This window comes from Siphateles boraxobius, unplaced genomic scaffold (assembly GCF_051911475.1).
Source record: "Siphateles boraxobius isolate OS27281-9 unplaced genomic scaffold, OSU_SipBor_1 16, whole genome shotgun sequence".
In the NCBI taxonomy this organism is placed as follows: Eukaryota; Metazoa; Chordata; class Actinopteri; order Cypriniformes; family Leuciscidae; genus Siphateles; species Siphateles boraxobius.
Window position 1 is genome coordinate 10,318,353 of NW_027508766.1, and position 18,606 is coordinate 10,336,958.

The window sequence follows — 18,606 nt, forward strand, 5'->3', positions numbered from 1 at the left end:
ATGATTCACACAATGGCTTGTCTTGAAAGATGGAGCAGTTCCAACTTTAAGAATAGAAGCTTTTGTTTACGGGCCACAACCTGTAAGTATGATTTATTTTTCGTCGTTGTGTTTTCCTCTAATAGTTTGTATTGTTAATTGTACGTTGTAGCAAGGAAGTAAACAAATGACAAGGCTGTTTGGCTCTGCTACTTTGTTAAATGCTCATTCATACTTAACGTTATCCGACAAACTCCTAACAAACTTTTTTTTAATCTCAACAGCGAACTTCGAATTAGTGTAAATTATTCTTTGATTAGAGCTTTTATGTTTATCTGCATGCTTGTTTATCTACAGGGATGCTAAACATGGTTCTGTGTTTGATTTGGCAGCCGATGTTTAGTGTTCGTTTTGGGTTAATAGTTCTGTCGACAGATTGTTGATTGGTTTTATTGACGCCATTGTTTATAATACACCAAAGCACAAAGTACCGGTTAAGGTATGGGGCGTGGCATTTCCAGAAAACGTGCACTAGACGGTTAGCGAATCATAACACACTGGGCCAGCTAACCAATCTGAGCCCATTGCGTAGTTTTGAGGGAATGGCTTCATAGAACCAGGAAACCATCAGACCGTTTTTACAAGGAGGGGCAGAGCAGTGTAGAATAAAGGAAAAATGTATGAATAATAATGCAATTTCTAAAAAACATAGCATGAATACATGTTACAGTGCACCCCACAAACACAATCAAGCCTTTGAAAAAATGCGTTTTACCACCCCTTTAAAGAATTTGAGAATGTATGTGTAACACAGACGCAGGCTGAGTAGGATCCATGTGCAGTTTTATTTAAATATAGCAAGCTCAGTGTACAAACAGGCGTGGGTCGAAATACCAGGGCGAACAACAATATCAGAGACAGGACATCAAACGTGGTGAAAACAGACAGTGGTGCAGGGCTGGCAGCAAACAATAGGAGTGAAAGTCCGGGTGAAACAGAGATCAATGGCAGGCAGAGAAGAGTCGTAGTCGGTAATCCAAGGCAGGGTCAAAACATGACCCCCTCCTGCGAGCAGCTCCTGAAGCGAGAGAACATCCGACGACGACTGTCCAGGAGTGTAGTTGGGACTGGGGCGACGATGGCAACTCACCATCAACAACTAAGTCGCCAGTTGAGTCGCTTGGGCAGAAAGCTCGCTGGTCAGATGCATGAGAACTGTTGGATCTGTAGGTGGCGGAGTCTTCTGTAACACAGACACAGGCTGAGTAGGATCCATGTGCAGTTTTATTTAAATATAGCAAGCTCAGTGTATAAACAGGCGTGGGTCAGAGACAGGATATCAAACGTGGTAAACATAGGCAGTGGTTCAGGGCTGGCAGCAAACAATAGGAGTGAAAGTCCAGGTGAAACAGAGATCAATGGCAGGCAGAGAAGAGTCGTAGTCAGTAATCCAAGGTAGGGTCAAAACATAGACGATACAATGATAAGATAACGCTCAGAAATGCAGCCAGGGCAAACAAGACTTCGCAATGTGTGTATGAACAAGCAGGTTATAAATAGTCTGGTGATGAGGATCAGGTGTGCAGTAATCAGTCCCTGTATGTGGGTTATTGGGAAGTGTAGTTCAAAGCTAACGTTATTATTCAGGAGAGTGAGAACTCCGGTGGCCGACAGGGGAATCTTCACCGGCGTTCGTGACAGTATGTAACTAAATTAATGTTGTAGAACAAAACATGAACCTTCCTGTAGCTCAAACAATAGAGAATGACACTAGCAACAGCCAGGGCAAAATGTTTACCTTGAATGCAATGCAAGCCAAATTCACAAGTGTAGTAGGAGTAGTTCACCCACAAATTAAAATTTCTTGATTATTTACTCCGGCCCATCAAAGATGTAGATGCAATTCTTTCTTCAGCTGAAGAGAAACTGGGCTCACCGTAGTCCATTTTTGATGGTCCAAAATCCAATTTTAGGCAGCTTCAAAGTAATCCACATAATCCTAAACAACAAATAAGGGTAATGATCAGTCATTTTCTGAAAATAATAATAATAATAAAATAATGGTAAATGGACTGCATTTATATAGCGCTTTCAACAGACACATGCCCACCAAAGCGCTTTACATATTTTACTTTAAATATTACTTTAAATATTACTCCTTGGTAGTTGAACTTTTAATTAAACCTAACCTTATATTAATTACTTAGATAAAGTAAGTAGTTCAATGCCTATCTTTACTGCCCCAGTTAACCTTCCAAGAGGTCTTACAAAGGTAATGTTTCTGTATCAATAATACTTTCCTTTACGGGTGCTTAATAGTTAGTTGATACAAATTTCAGTCATTTATATTTAACTTAACTGATTACAATATTTAAATTCCTTTGCATGCCAGAATACTAAATCTTAGCAATTTCCATCAAACAGAAGAATTGGATAACGGGAAGATTCCAGAAATTTTTTGTTCACCAGTCTGTTAAATTAATAAATCAGAGTTAGCTGTCTAAGCATAAGCCTCAGGGTTCTGAAAAAAAAAAATTGGCTAAACTGATGCATTGCAGCCAGTTATGTATTGTACATACTAACCAACAATTAAGTACATTTAAATAAAAAATAATAATAAAAATGTATATGGTGCCTTAAATTACCCATTTCTGTCTCCAATGTTTAGATTTGTGATTAAGGTAAAAAGCATGTATTTGCATGATAATTGAATACATCAGTGAACAAGGAATTAAGTAATGTATAATATGTGAGTTCCCATCAGTGGCATTCTTGCTTGCTCTGATTAGTTTTATGATTAACTTTAAAATTGATTCTGACCAATTCAGTCTATTTTTCAGTCATCAAATGGCCTGGGAAAATAAACCTTCTTTATTTTAAGACATAATTCACACAAAATAGAATTTGATTTAAAAAGAAAGTGACATTTTTTTGTTGTTGTGAAAATCACAGGTGGAAAAGCATAATTTTCAAGCTTAGTAGTGACCATGATTTTCAGATTTTGTAAATAATCTTAATTTAAATGTATTATTTACACAAATCTCTGCGTTGGCTTGTAATATAGCCACACTAGTTTATGAACTAAAATGAACTACTGTATGATTTATTGTATTGTTTATTTATTTATTTTATTTATTTATTATTATTTTTTCCTGAGCTTACAGCTCCTGGTTACTGTTAATTTTTGTTGTATAGGGGAGCAAAACGTTTTTAAATTCCACAGAAGAAATGTTCATGCTTTGGGAAATTATCCTTTTTAAAGTTAACAATTTGTGGATATTTCCTCTGGCAAAAATAAACACAATTTTATCACACTAAACATGTAGGAAATCAAAGGGTTTTTCACAAGTGACATTTGATGACTGGTAGCAATGGTGATTTTCCTGACATGTGTACATCAAAACGTCTGTTTTGATGGCTGATGCAATAGCTTACAGATCTTTCAGTTTAATTCAGATCCTTCTGTTATCCTCTTATCCCTGAACTTATGAAGAGTTGTCAATTATCTCTGAATGCAGCTATCAAGAACCAAGCAACAGGACATTACATTCTCAATGGCAAAGGAGAAGATGCGAGATCACGGCGCTTCATTGAAATAGGAGTGGAGTGGGACTACCTCATCGAGGATGATGTCGAGACTCTCTACACTGATGGTCCACTAAATGATGCAATTGTTGTTCTGGTAAATACACTTTCCATAATCTAATTTGAAACTTAATGTTATATGATTATTAACAGTTATTATTTATCAAATCTCAAAATTAAAATCCATTTTAATACCGTACATTATAATGTTGTGATGCCTTAAATTTACTTGTAGCATTAAAATGAATGATTTTATTTTACAAAAAAATTATTTTGAGTCATTTTATTAACGGCCATAAAAAAAATCCTTATTGGCTAGAATATATGTTACCGGGGCATCCCTAAAAACAATTTTAATATATATATATATATATTTTAAAATCTTAGCAACTCCTTTTCCAGCCCATTCTCACTCCCAATATGTCAAAAACTGAAGCATAGTCAAGCACCTTGCGTGGCCCTAAAGGTACCCCTATAAGTGTAAGAAAAACTGGAAGAACTGGAAGAGGGCAAAAACATTTGAATTTCTCCCTTGTGCACCATTCTAGACGCAAGTCTGACATAAGCAATCCTAATTTACATCTTTTTCCCTTGAAACCCCCTTCCCCGTTCGCTCTTTCTATCATGCTGAGATTACCGGAAATTCACCCAAGATTCTATATAGTTTAATGTGAATAATTATCTTACAGTATCACACATGTTTGATATCATTTGAAATGTCTCAGTGGGACTGGTACAAAGGTCTCATTCTCAAAAAAGTAAACCAAAAGGTAATAAGGTATTTAAGAGTTCAGAAATAATTAACATACATAGGAGGGTGTGTCTTCCAGGCAAATGGTCTCATGCTCTCAGAAGGTGTAACCTCAATTCAGATTCCCATTGTTAGCAAATGGTTCCATGTAAATCAACTTCTGCCACCAGTAAGTCTGGCACGGTGATTAATGTGAATTCCCACTGTGAACTCATGTTTACATTTGAAATTAGGTTTCTGCCTTGGTCTGTCTATATAATGAAATGCAACTAGAGCTTGGCACGTTTTCTGTAACCCAGACTAGCCCGTGAATATGTATTTTATAATGTCAATCTCTTGCATCTGCTCTCTTTATTCTAGAGCATTTGATCTTTGTACCTATTATCTTTGAACTGATTATGCAACTGGCGTGATACATTTACCTGACATTATAAATTGTAAACAATTGATTTTATTCTAATCTAATTATTTTCAGTAAAGAGTTAAATACAATAGTCAGACATTCGCGCACACTTAATGATGTAGAGATATAATTAAAACCTTTTTCATTTATGGATTCAGATGAAATAACAAGTTAATACCTATGAGAAAACGTATTCCATTTAATCAAATTACTTTGCCACACGGAAAGACGGTAATGCGCAGAGACCTTCAACCGCTGATCGGAAAACCTCCTTTGGGCCGTTCCATCCAGGCCTTCCATAAGCTAGGAATGTCTTGGTTACTGTCGTAACCCTTGTTCCCTGATGGGGGGAATGGAGATGTTATGTCGAAAGACTGACAAATGGGGTGTCACTCGGGAGACCCAATCACCGCTAAGTTTTAGTAAAACGGCCATTGGAATTGGTGAGTGGAATTTGCATGCCCAGCCACTCCCCGTACATATGGGTATATACGATGGCACTCATTGAGGTTTTTGCTTCGGGGGCGAGACAGGATCCCGGCCATTCAGCAGGGTGGTTCAGGGTTGTGGCAAGAGGGACAACATAACATCTCCGTTCCCTCCCTCAGTGAACGAAAGTTACGACAGTAACCAAGATGTTCCCCATCAGTCAGTCACATTCAACGTTAAGTCGAAAGACTGACAAATGGGGTCTTGTAGAAGTTCAGAGGTTGTGGCACTTTCCATAAGTGTTGGAGATCCAGATGCTGGCAAGCTGAACGTGCCCTTTTAGCAACTGTTCTCGCGAAGTCCTAAATTATCCAGTGCCCCAAGTAAGCCCAAAATCTTAGTCCTCCATGCCTACGGGGTGGAAGGGACAGAGCTTACCATGGAGACAGCCCTAGCTGCTGTTCCTAGATATGATAGATCACAGGAAGAGTGCTTCAGCTCTTCGGCTGGTGACTCTGTTATTTGTATGCTCCCTCCATAGTGCAGGCAGTACAAGAGCACCAGATTGTATTTAATTCATTACAGACTGCTCTGTTAAGTTTTAAATTTATTTTGAATGCACAGAAAAAAAAAGAAAAGAAACAAAAACAGAAGCTCGCTCACAGATGCTTTATGTTGCTAGCCTTTTAACGTCAAATGGTAAATCCATTGAAAGGGTGTCCTCATACAAGTACTAGGGTATATGGATAGATGATAAGCTTTCATTGAATGTTTATTTTGCTAACTTGTTTCACTTTAAATGCCAGGAAATAAAAACTTGTAGAAGCTTTTTTGCTTGTGGTTGATTATGGTGATATATTGTATATGCATGCTGCTACCTCTATTTTACATAACCTTGATTCAGTGTAGCATGCATCTCTGCATTTTATTACAAATGTTAAGTATCTTACTCATAATTGCGCTCCTTTATTATTTGGTGGGTTGGGCATCATTTACTACACATAGAAAATGGCATTGATATATCTTTATCTTTAAAGTTATACATGGTAAACTTCCATCCTACCTCTTTAGCATTCTTTTTTTTTTAGCTCGGGGAGTTACCAGTTGCTTAAAAAGCTGTTTGCTTTTTAATGTACCCCGGGTTCTGACAGAAACTTCTTTTTCCAATTATGCACCTTGGACAAGGAATAAATGGCAAAAAATATTTAAATTTTAATGCACTTATACTGTATCTACTCTCAGTGCTGGGCTGTTTTTACCCAACTGGTTGTGTTAAATGTTTCCCCCTACATGCTGGGTTGTTTTATTCAACTCAACTGTTGATTAACATTACTATATTGATGGCTTAAAATAAACCCAAAATACATTGAAAGTTAAAATCACAACCCAGAATCACTAGTTACAACAAAGGTAACAGTAATAATCAAAAAGTGAATATTAATTAATAAGCAAGAACACCCAAGAATGCACAAAAATATAGGCAAGAGTTAAAACAACCTGTACATGTGTATGTGAGTGAAAAAGTGCAAAAAAGAATGACAACTCAACAATTATACAGCTTCTATAGTTAAACAAAACTGCTTTTTAAAAGTTAAATATTTAATAACTTAGGTTAGAAAAATGTTACCATATTTCAACAAACAGACTTAAAGCACTATGGCCAAAACTCGCTGCAGCCAGTTTTCAAAGTTATCATTCCTATCTGCTTCGATTAGTTCACTTTCGAAAGGGAACTCGCACTGCGTCCAAATGCCGCTATTGGGGAATGCCAGAGCATGACTGATGACTGGAGTACTGGATAATCACGGCAATCGTATTGGCCTGCGACAGCCTTGACATCACCTGCTAGTGCGACCAGGCAGTACAAGAGGACGGACAGGAAGACTCTTTTCGTCTTCAGGGACTTTTTTGCTGGTACTGTGAAGTGAAAAAATCAATCATGGCAATAGACAAGCATTTTAGAAAAATGTGCCGACCCGTGTAAAAGATATCTTACATCCGGTGACGCTCACGACCTATGCATATTTTGTTTGGTTGAGGAGCATTCTATGATGGGGCTGGGTGCCCAAACTATGAGAATTTTTCTGTCAGAACGCTCCGCTCGAGGGACAGTCATCTGTACCCCGCGGTTCCGGTCCTGCTCGCGCTGAGGCGGAGAGGAGACTGAGATTGTGGGGATCTCAGATGGAGCTCGCCGACAAGTTTGAGAGAGCAATTAATCTCTCACGCTATCTGGCGGCTGACGATGGTGAGCTGCTGGGCGAGGATGCAGCTGTCTGATGCATCCTCTGGTCCAGTTGCCAGTGCTCTGCTGGCTTAGAGCCAGGATGAGCAGCAGGAATCTGACGCGGGTGAAGATTCTGAAATGCCTGAACCCGCCCAGCCCCGGGTATGCTGAGCTGGTGGAGGTTATGGAACGTGCCACCGCCAGGCTTGAGTTGCCATGGCAGCATGCCAGAGGGGAAGTCGCTCGTAGAAGACTTGATGAGCACTTTCTCACTGGCCATAATCCACCAGCTCCAGCTCCCAGGAGCCTTCCATTCCTTCCCGACCTCCATGCTGAGGTGAGGAGGCATGGAAGAACCCATACATTATGTCAATGTGGAGGGAATGCGAGAGCACGGGTACGTATCGATGCCTCCCATTGAAGAGACATTTACGAGCTATCTTTCAAATGGGGGAGACATCGACACTGAGAGCTCCAGCCCTACCATCTAGACCTCTGAAAACCACCTCACGTCTAAATGGCAGGGCATACGCTGCGGCGGGTCAGGCTGGTGCTGCACTGCACATGGTGGCTGTGTTGCCGTCGTACCAGACTGATCTGCTGAGGGACTTGGACCAGGGTCAGGATCTAACCCCGCTGAGTTGCGCCGCACCACAGATATCGCTCTCCGGGCCACCAAACAGACTGCCGCCGCGGTCGGCCGATTGACGGCGGCTATGGTGGCCACAGAGATACATCTGTGGGTGAATTTGGCCAGCATCAGGGAGAATTCCTTTCTCCTCTATGCTCCAGTCTTGCCCTCTGAACTTTTCGGGACCTCCATTGAGGCGGTGGTCGGAAGGTTCAGAGAGGCGAGGGCGCGCATTTAGATAATTTATACATTTAGATAATTTATACCGCACCGGTCCGAGTCCACACCCAGACAACATGGGGGCCCTGGCCTGTCTCTCGCCACGTGTGACCCTCCTCTCACTAGGAGCAGTGAAACAATGAAAAGAAAATTGATTATAATGAGAAACAGCCCCCTGTCCCCTCACAGTGTTTTTAACAAGAGTAGCTGGCACTCTAAAATATAAAAGTAGCCTCCTCTGGTTAATTAGAACGTAGATAGGCCGTTCCCTAAAAAATAAAATTAAAAAAAGGCCCTGTGGGTCTAGGGGCGTGGAAAGGCTTCCTATCATCACAGAGAGTTTTCTTCCGGAGCCTCCGCTCTCTAGAGTGTCGACAGAGTGATTATGAGTTTAGCAGTCCCATAATGCTGTTGTAGGCTTCCTCTCATGCGAGAGTCATCATGCTGAGGCCTCCGTCCGTTAGAGCTTCATGGTTCAACTGCTTTGTCTTTTTGCAAGTAGAGTTGAGAATAGGCCACTCTCTCTCTTAACCCTTTAGAACCTGAAGCTAAAATAGGCGTTTTTCACATATTTATTTTTTTCGACTGTAAAATTCTAAAACAATGTGCTATCTTCATGTGCAAGGTGTCATCTTTTTTCCAGAAGAAAAATGGCTTTCAACAAATTACAGTTTTCATTTAGGAAACTTTTTTTTCATACATAGGCACGCACACATGCACATGCACACACCACATGCTAAGATGCGTGAAAGAGTAACGGCCACCCGCCTCACAAGTTTAATCAAAAATCATCCCAATCCCCTCTTCTGCTGTCTACCACTTCATTTGCCATGTATTTGCTCGTCTCTTTTATTATTTTATGCAATCCTAAACACTCTAGCCTGCCATGCTTCGTATCTCTCCGTTCAACTCCGTTCCCGCTCTGCTAGATAGCTACTGTTATTTGCTGACGGAAATCATGAACTTACCACAATAAGCCGTATATTGCCGAAAAGTGCATGCTGTCTACTGTCAGGGGCAATTTGAATGGTTTTGATAGTGCCAACGGTTTAGGAGTTGCGTTAAAATGAATACACATGCATTCATACGAGTTGTAGAAAAGAAAGAGAGTGAGGAAATAATGAGTTTTAAGAGTGAGATGATGAATTCCCAAGTTTCTATATGCACTTACAAGACATGACCTAAACGAACCATGAATCATTAATTTAACCCTTCTATCGTTTCTTAGGCGGGTTATTCACGTTTATCTCAATGCACCAGTTCAGCTAAGAGTCTGGAGGTATACTTGCGTTTGTCTGTGTGTTTCTTTGGGAATTCCTTTTGTCGGCGTAAAAGGGTGTTTCCCGGGTTCGTTGACTGCCTAGTGCTCGATCTCCTCGTGGATAGATGTTTGGGCTGCCAATCACGTGGTGTGTTGGCGAATAGATGGAAAGTCTTTGAAGCTGGAAAGCGGGCTTTGCAGTCGAATTATTTAAACGAAATTTTGCAGCAAATCTTAACTTACCGTATTTTCCGCACTATAAGGCGCACCGGATTATAAGGCGCACCTTCAATGAATGACCTATTTTAGAACATTAACTGTATATAGGGCGCACTGGATTATAAGGCGCATAAGATACTGCAGATAAACGTTTGACTGGGTTTGCGTTATGGATCCACTAATGTGCTAAAGGGAATGTAGCGAGTGCGTTTATTAGTAAGCGTGAGCGTGCTGGGGCGGGCACGTAACTTACATTCGCAGCCTGACTCATATGATTATTCATGTGCGGCGGCACGCTGACAGCAACAGCTGGCTGTTTTGAATGAGACGACCCGGTTACTGTGAACGGGGAACGCTTTATGAACATTCTGTGACGCGGGAGCAGCGCCGGGGACAGTGTGTTTGTTCGTATATCTGTTAGTAAGAGAGCGCTCGTGAGCGGGCACATAACCTGATTTATACGAGGTTGAACTGGCCGTGTGACAGAGCGGGCATAAGAATGACACGAGCGCGAGTTCGCGGGCGAATTTAATAACGCGGAGCGTTATTAACCAATTGATCCAATTAACCAATTGATCCATATATAAGGCGCTCCGGATTATAAGGCGCACTCTCAACTGAAAAGAAAATAAAGCTAAGAAACAGAAAGAAAAGTGAGACGAGAGTAGTTAGATGGCTTGAATGAAGCTATTTAACCCATGTTCTTCTGATCTTGGTTTGGGTTCTTTTGTCTGCTCGTCTACATGGTTACTCGTCTGTCCGGTTACTCGTCATGGCTTCTCCATGACTTCTGTAAATTTGCTCTAGCAAACAAATTCACAAACTAAACTTCAACCCAACTTAACAAAATCTCTACTAACTCCCCACTGGCTTTTCGGGTCCTGCGATTTTAAACTCAGCTGTTTGTCCAGCCTCTTGGATGAGTTCTGACCAATTAGGCACTGTCTTTATTTGGGAGGTGGCATTCTGTTCAGTACAAAAGTATAAAATTTAGACATGATTCCTATTATAAGAACACAAAACATTTTACACAGATTTCAATCAAGTCATCTTCTGAATTAAGAACGTATGATCGTATTGATAGGAATCAAGACACACTTTCATTCAAACATCTAATAGTTATAACAATTACATGACTTGTATGTGATCTAAGCATAATAGACTCAAACAGAGGTAATAGATACAATATAGTAGGGGTGATCCGATCAGGATTTTCTGGGCCGATCACCGATTACTGGAAGCTGTATCACCCGATACCGATACCGATCACCGATTACAGGGTGTATTTGAAACCTTCTATTTATCATGTAGCATTATTTATTACATTATATTTAACAACACTGTATATTAAGTATTACAATTAAGAGAAGACAACGCATCATGAATTCACAACTGTGTATTTATTTGCAGGCAACATGTTGCAACCAGCATATTAACAGCCTGTGTTTGGTTATTAGGAACAGTTAAGGCTTGACAAACATAACTTTCCTATAGAATAAAAAATAAAAAAGATAAATTACAGAACATCTGAGCCTTTAAATTTAGCTTTAGACTACTTAACTAAAAACTGCACAAAAAAAGGCTATAGCCAAACTATTGTTTTGAGTCAGTCAGCCATCAGTTTTTCTAATAAACTTAAAGGACCACAGGTAACAAAGTGCACAGCAACAAAAAATACAAATAACTAAAAACTTCCATATCTGTATCTATGCACAGTATAACTCCTTGCTCAGTCAGATTTTTTGGGCATTTAGAGAGGTTGAGAGAGTGAGAGTGAGGTAGAGAAAAGAGAGGGGGATAGAGGTTATTAGACTGTGATCTCTCCCAAAACTTACTTAAGCATCAATGGCAGATTTTTCTTTATAAATATAAGCATCTCTGCATTTTTGGCTGACAGCTTGTTCCTTTTCTCATCTATAATATTCCCTGCTGTGCTAAAAAGCCTCTCGCTATCAACACTTGTGCACGGTGAACAGAGGTAGGTTCGTGCTGCTTGTGCGAGAGCCGGAAAGCGGCTTTTATTGTTCTGCCAATAAACAAGTGGCTGTCCACTTTGAGGGATAACTGGCTCTGACAGGTAGAGATTAATTTGAAATGATGCTGAGCTGTTGATGTCACTGCCACCACATTCCTGATCTCCACCCAACAACTCGGCATACATAGCATGCAAGGAGCCAGTTCGTGGTGCTTTCTCTGGGGGTCCGGCTCCAGACCTGCTTGCAGCCAAACTCGCTTCACCCTCCTCCTGTTCCAGTCCAGTGGCCAGGACATCAGAAAGCAGCCCACGTATCTGTGGCTTGACTGCGTCAGAGAAATACCTGTCTTTGTACCTTTTATTAACAAGAAAACAAAACATTCATTAATTTATTTGAACTGAATATGAATTTGTCAAAAATCAGAATCAGAAATACTTAAATAATTGGTACAGTTGGTCCATGTTAGAAAAGAAATATGTAACAGCAGAGAAATAAGAAAAATGGAAAATCTATATTAAGAAATGTTCTATTTTAGAACGTTATGATTAGTCAGCCCAGCATACTCCAAAAAGAATGTTTTTTTTTTACTCTTTAGCCTTATAACTCTTCTAAATGCTTGTGTTTACAGAAAATGTAACATAATTTGAAGGAAATACAATTACACTATTTATTTCAGTAATAGTTCCTTATCAATCATGTACACCAAAGATACCTATTAAGGAGCCTACTAGAATAGTCAAATATATATATATATATATATTTATACTTTCTGAATTTAAACTTTTTAAATACTCATTTCATTTGCATGCTCTTTAATTCGCTCTGACCGCCACACATCACACACACGCGCGCACACACACACACACACACACACACACACACACACACACACACACACACACACACACACACACACACACACACAATGTGTAAATTAAGTTCTCACCTCGGATCGAGGATTGTAGCGATGCTATACAGGCGCTCAGATTCAATGTCACAGAACCTTTTCTGGACCGCTTCCAACAACGTGGCTTTTGAAGTTTTTACACCGTAGTCAGTCTCTGCTGTCTTCTCAAGAAGACGAGTTAAAGCTCTGATGGATGGAATAACATCTGCAGCCGATGCAGTTGATGCGCTGATCTGTTGCGTGAGCTCTTCAAATGGGGCGAGTAGCGAAATCATGTTTTCTACTAATATCCACTGGCTGCTGGTGAACGTCATAGTCGGCTACGTAAGCACACAGGGCACGTTTCTGTTCGAGCAAACTCTGCAGGATGTATACAGTACTGTTCCACCTGGTCGGTACATCTTGCTGTAGTCTCTTGACAGGCTGGCCCAGTTGTTTCTGAATACTTTGAAGTCGGGAGTAAGTGAGCGGGGAGTGTTTGAAATGACTTCCAGAGACTATTATATCAGTGATGCTGCGTTGTGACAGAACTCCCTCGTTCACGGCGAGCTGGAGTGAATGTGCCATGCACGGCAGGCTGGGTAGATTGGCATCTCTCATGGCCTTATCCATGTTCCTTGCGTTATCTCTTAGAATAACATGCAGTTTTTCCTTCGGGATTCCCCATGCTCGAAACATGTCGAGGAATGCAGCAGCAATAGCCTCCGCGGTGTGTGACCCTGAAAACTCTTGAGAAGGTAGCACAACTTTTTGTAGTTCGAAGTTTTGATTGATGAACTGCGCAGTGAGGCTCAACATGGACATGGGACATACACTCGCACTCCAAATGTCACTAGTGAAACCAATTGATGTTATTGTCCTTCATAAGGCTGTCGACATATGTAAATCTGTTTGGTCTAACTGTGGCAGGCACACATCAGTGAAATATTTACGCCCTGGCAGAGTGTAACGTGAATCTAAATAGGACATGAGTCGCCGGAACCCTTCATCTTCCACAACAGACAGCGGCTGGTGATCTAGGCAAATTAATTCCATTATTTTGTCTGATATTTCTTTATGCTTCTTACTGTCCCTGCTGTAAGGTTGGTGTCTTTGAAACGTCTCTGTTACTGACAGCTGAGTGAGTGGCGCTTGAGTTGCTGAACCGTCTCGCTCTCTCTTCGCGCTAGCCAACTTTGAAAACTGCTCATATTCCTTCACGTGACTAACCTTTAAATGTCTGATGAGGTTGGTGGTGTTAAAATGTTTTGCGTGCTTTCCGCCTCGTGGGATTTGCTTAGTACACACATTGCAGACTGCCAAAGTGCGTAAAAAAAAATGTCTCGCGAGTTTTGCGTCATCTGATCGGCTTTTCTGGATCGGCCTTTATAGAGAGCGCCGATCACACATCCCAAAGCAATTATCGGCCGATCGGCGACCGATCAATCGGAGCACCCTTACAATATAGGATTATGTAGTTGAACACTGTTTGATTAGAAGTCCGTCAATAATTGTTTTTGGATGATTTTTTTTTATTTTTATATGTAAAATCTCAGTCTCTGTGGTTTTAAGAGATTTCCACCCTGGGGTCGACAAAAGGTCCTTAAAAAAGAGGAGGTCTGTTTTAAATCCTTTGTCTTAGGATCAAAAACCTCTGCCGTTATCTTGGTGGGTTCTGAGCCGTCCCATCACTGAACCAATCAGCCTTTTCCAAACTTACTAATTTTGACCAGTTCTTCCTCTATTTAGGCTCATCTCTTTGAAGCTTGCAGGGCCATAAAGTCGTTTTGTAGACTAGCTGGAGCCGGGATCTTTACGGATCTGGAATGTTGAGTTTTGTGTGGAATTATGGAACTAATCACCTAGAACATTCATATGTTTGGTTCGCCCTCAATTCCTACACCATGAACTAACTGTTCCTCATTTTTCATTGAAAGCATATGTCTTAATTTAGATATATTTTTAAGTTGGAGGAATGTGGTTTTACAGATGCTAGAAACATGGCTTTCAAATGAAAGATTGGTATCATAGAGCACACCCAGGTTCCAAACCGATGACGAAGACTTGATAGAGCAGCCATCAATTGTTAGACAGTATTCTGGATTAATACGTGCAGAGGCTTTTCGCCCAATAATTAGCAATGTACTCGGTTACTAACGTAACCTCGGTTCCCCTTCGTTGTCACTCCGAGTTACGTCGGATGACGACGAATGGGGTTTCTTCATGTGTTTTATCTGGGTCGCCGTAAAACGTGTTTTGTGTTCGTGCTTGCAGCACAGCCATGATTGGCATTTGGGATGGAAGGATTACCCGTTTCACGATACACCACGATAAAATGTCCTCACAGTTAATATTATCGTTTAAAATGTAATTTTCAGGAAAACCGTGTTCGATTATCGCGATTTTGAAAACTCATGGTAAATCCTGCAGGCATCAGTCTGACGCAGCCGCAGTATGCAATGTGGTTGTTGTTGTTTTTTGTACGAGAAGACATGGCGGAAGGCAGTGCAGTGCTCGGGAGATTCTTCTCCAAAACTCCTCCCAGCCACGGCTGCAGCTTCTCAGTAATGTCTGATTTTGTACTTACTATTCTCTGTTATTGTTAAGCCCCACTAAAGATATAAAAAATATTGTAAAACACCATACATTTTTCGTGCACTATATTCCAAGACTTCTGAAGCCATCCGATAGATTAATGTGAGGCAAATGAATATTTATGTCGTTAAAGTTAATGGAAACTCATCTCTTAAGGTGATGATACACAGGGCAACTTTTTGAGCAATGTTGCTGGGCAATCTTTTGCCGAGCGATTGTTGCTTAGGCACTTTTCCATTTGAAAATGGGCAATACATTTCTATCAGGATAATTTAGATTGGACGTGGGCCCTGTGTCTCACCTGCCTGTTGACGGCAACATTGCCCAGCAACATTGCTCAAAAAGTTGCCCTGTGTATCATCACCTTTAGTCCTCAGTTATTCTCCATTCCATAGGTGTCTATTTCGGTGGGGACGGTGGGTACGCGTCCCCACCAGATTTCGTCTTGAGTCATTTTGTACCCACCACTTTTTGAAACATTGCACGGATCTACCTAATACAAATAAATAAAACATCTCTAGTTAACTACCAGAGCATTAATTTAATTTGTTTTAAATAAGAGATCTAGCGCTAAAATGGGTTGTTTTTTAAATCAAGTTGAGTGCTCGTTGCCGCTGCTATCAGTGTCATGGATACAGTGTTCTCATGCGGCTCGCGCAGTCTTCACTCGGACGCGCGCTTCTATCTATCGCCGTTGTGGAGACTCTCTCATTCCGGTGAAATCACAAAATAAAATGCACACAAACGTGTCCCTGCTTGATATAGACTGTAACTACTGAATAACATATTCAGTTTTGGTGAGAGAAAAAGAACTATACGAGTGCGGATTAGAACCCATAACCTCTGACACGCTTGGCAAAAGATTTACCACTAGACCACTTAAGAACCCAAAAATGTTTTGCGGATCGATGGATTTATTTACGGGTTGAGCAGAGGGGCTGCAGAGTTTGACAAGTTTGTACCCAGCACTTCTGAAAATGCACTTCCAAATACGTCTCTGTCCCCAGCACATTTCAAACCAAACTGACGCCCGTGCTCTATTCAGCATTCAAACAGTGCGTCGCGTTCAGTTACGACAGTAACATGAGGAAACTCACTCCAAGATCAATGTTCCCATTATTATAGTTTAATTGTAGAAAAAGGTCTATGGTTTCTCATAAAAGTACTTTATCTTGCTGGAGTTTATTTCTTGAGTTTATATCTAAATCATGAGTTTTTCTTCCGGGTGCCTGTTTGATCCCAACACTGGAGTACAGAGCACTATTAATTGTTCTTCACGCGCACAGTAACTGAAATTTACAACTGTTAAAGAAAAGGCTCAATAAACTGTTGCATAGATATGATACACAAAATCATATGATACATCAATATCTCTTCCCCTTGTTTTCTGCACTTATCAATGTGAAGCCTTGCGCGCAATGACTCCACGTTGCTTCAAGCTCATCATTCTGCACGGGATGCGCATAAGCCACTCTGGCGCTCTATATTGAAGCCTTTCATAATATTAGGCCTATAATGAAAGATTAGGATTTTAATGATCTTTCTTGTCTAGCTCTCAAATGTTGTTGCCTCATGAAAAAGCTCCGCTATACATTTAAAATAAATGTATTTTAATTTTATAGTATGTTACATTTATTTGTTTTTCATCAAAGTACTTTATAACAACACAAAGAGCAATGTGAAACATTTCACTTTTTATTTGTTCCAAACTAAATGTTTTTTTTCATTATACTAACATTTGCTGCTGAATTATCCACTAATCTCAATTGTAATAGCATTTTAATGAAACGAGAGAGCGCGTCCGTGGTGATAGAAGAGATGTGCTCAGTTACAATGCGTTGCTATTGACGATGGTCATATAATTTAATGTGTATGCTTAAAGTGCATAGAGCGGCTAATTTTATTTGTTGTTTGTTGATTTCCAAATATAAAAACTTTTTGAAATTTGTTCAGTCTGCGTATCAGTTCTTTTTGAACATTTTAATCTCATTTTAACAAAACCGTGATAATATAGATAATCGTGATAATTTTGGTCACTATAATCGTGTGATTATAGCTAAATTTTCATACCTCTAGGCTGTCTGCACAGTCCCTTCAGACGAGAAGTGGATGACATGTTCTCTAGGCGCCCTCTTATACTTCCTGGTCGCACTAGCAGGTGACGTCATTGCTGTCGCCGGCCAATACGATTGCTGTGATTATACAGTACTTCAGTCATCAGTCATTCCCCAATAGCATCATATCGACGCAGGTTGTGACAGGCTCCTTGAACCCTGCACATAAACAGTACAATTCTGAGAACATATTTAAACATCCAAATTAATTAGATTCAGTATTATTTTTAACTGATGCTGACTGATGCATTTAGCTGACTTACATATGTATGTTGCGTTGCATTTAATAAAATGATTTACAGCACAATAAAGACTGTATAGATTAAATAAAATGTATAGAAACAATTCTACAGAGGAAATGCACCAATTCAGCTCCATTGAGAACTTTTCTCTCCTGACGTGGATGCAAAAAGCCCACGCTTTGTGTAACCTGTCAGCTGGGTTGTTGTAGTAAAACCACTGCTGGGTTGTTGCTTCGGAGGGCGTGTATGGGAGGGGTGTATTGTTTCAACTGTTAGTGAGATTGACCCAGCACTAATACAATGGCTGGGTAACACAAAAACTACCCAATCATGGAAATTGACCCAACAGGCTCAACCCAGCGTTTGGGTAGAAAAAAATTACCCAGCGTTTTAATTTTGCGTTCACACAAAACGCGAATAGAGTGTCTGGTGGGAGTGATTTCCATGTGAAGTCAATGTAAAGACGCGTTTATGCGTGTCTAGAGGTCCTGTGGCGCGAATGAGGCGTTAAGTGTGGCGCGTTGGACGTGAATTCCCCGTCATTCGCGCATCCAGTTCTAATTGATGCGAGTTGAGCGTCTGGTGCGATACACATGAATGATTTTATTTGATGCTTTTTGTGCATTCACGCGTTTGACGTGAATTCGCGTCTGACGCCCGAGTTGAAAAATCTGAACTCTGGCGTCACGTTTTTGCGCCACGTTAACCAATCACGAGCCTGCTTGCTGCTGTCACGTGGTGAAGTAAATATTTTATCACAAAAAAACTTGGTTTCAATATATGAGACATATTAATTTTGTGTTGAATGCTATTTATTCCATATCCATATCTAATCTAGATTACATTAGAATAATAATGTTCAATACAAAGACAACCAACATACTTTAGTGCAAGAACGTAGTTTGTGTCTTGACAGTGTTGTGTGTGAAAAAAAAAATCACAGGACAGGTTAATCACTTTTGAAGGCTGGCTCCATTTATCTTCAAAACAAAAACAAATGACAGATTAGGTGGGTGAGGGCGAGGGTGATTGTGGCGAACGGGACGAGGCCGAAGGACGTGAGAGAACGGCGCAGGGCCGGTGTTTGCT

General features: G+C 40.4%; 1 protein-coding gene and 1 long non-coding RNA gene across 6 annotated transcripts in view; one reads left to right on the forward strand and one right to left on the reverse strand.

Annotated features, from left to right (window-relative positions):
- adamts3 (ADAM metallopeptidase with thrombospondin type 1 motif, 3) overlaps window positions 1–18,606 on the forward strand; it is a 178,006-nt gene that overhangs the window by 134,557 nt on the left and 24,843 nt on the right. For all 5 annotated transcript variants that reach the window (XM_077231555.1, XM_077231554.1, XM_077231557.1 and 2 more), the window contains one exon: window positions 3,498–3,661. In XM_077231555.1, coding sequence (XP_077087670.1) covers window positions 3,498–3,661 — 164 coding nt within the window. The remainder of the gene's footprint in view (window positions 1–3,497; window positions 3,662–18,606) is intronic.
- LOC143739237 (uncharacterized) overlaps window positions 1–18,606 on the reverse strand; it is a 109,808-nt gene that overhangs the window by 58,013 nt on the left and 33,189 nt on the right. The window lies entirely within an intron of this gene.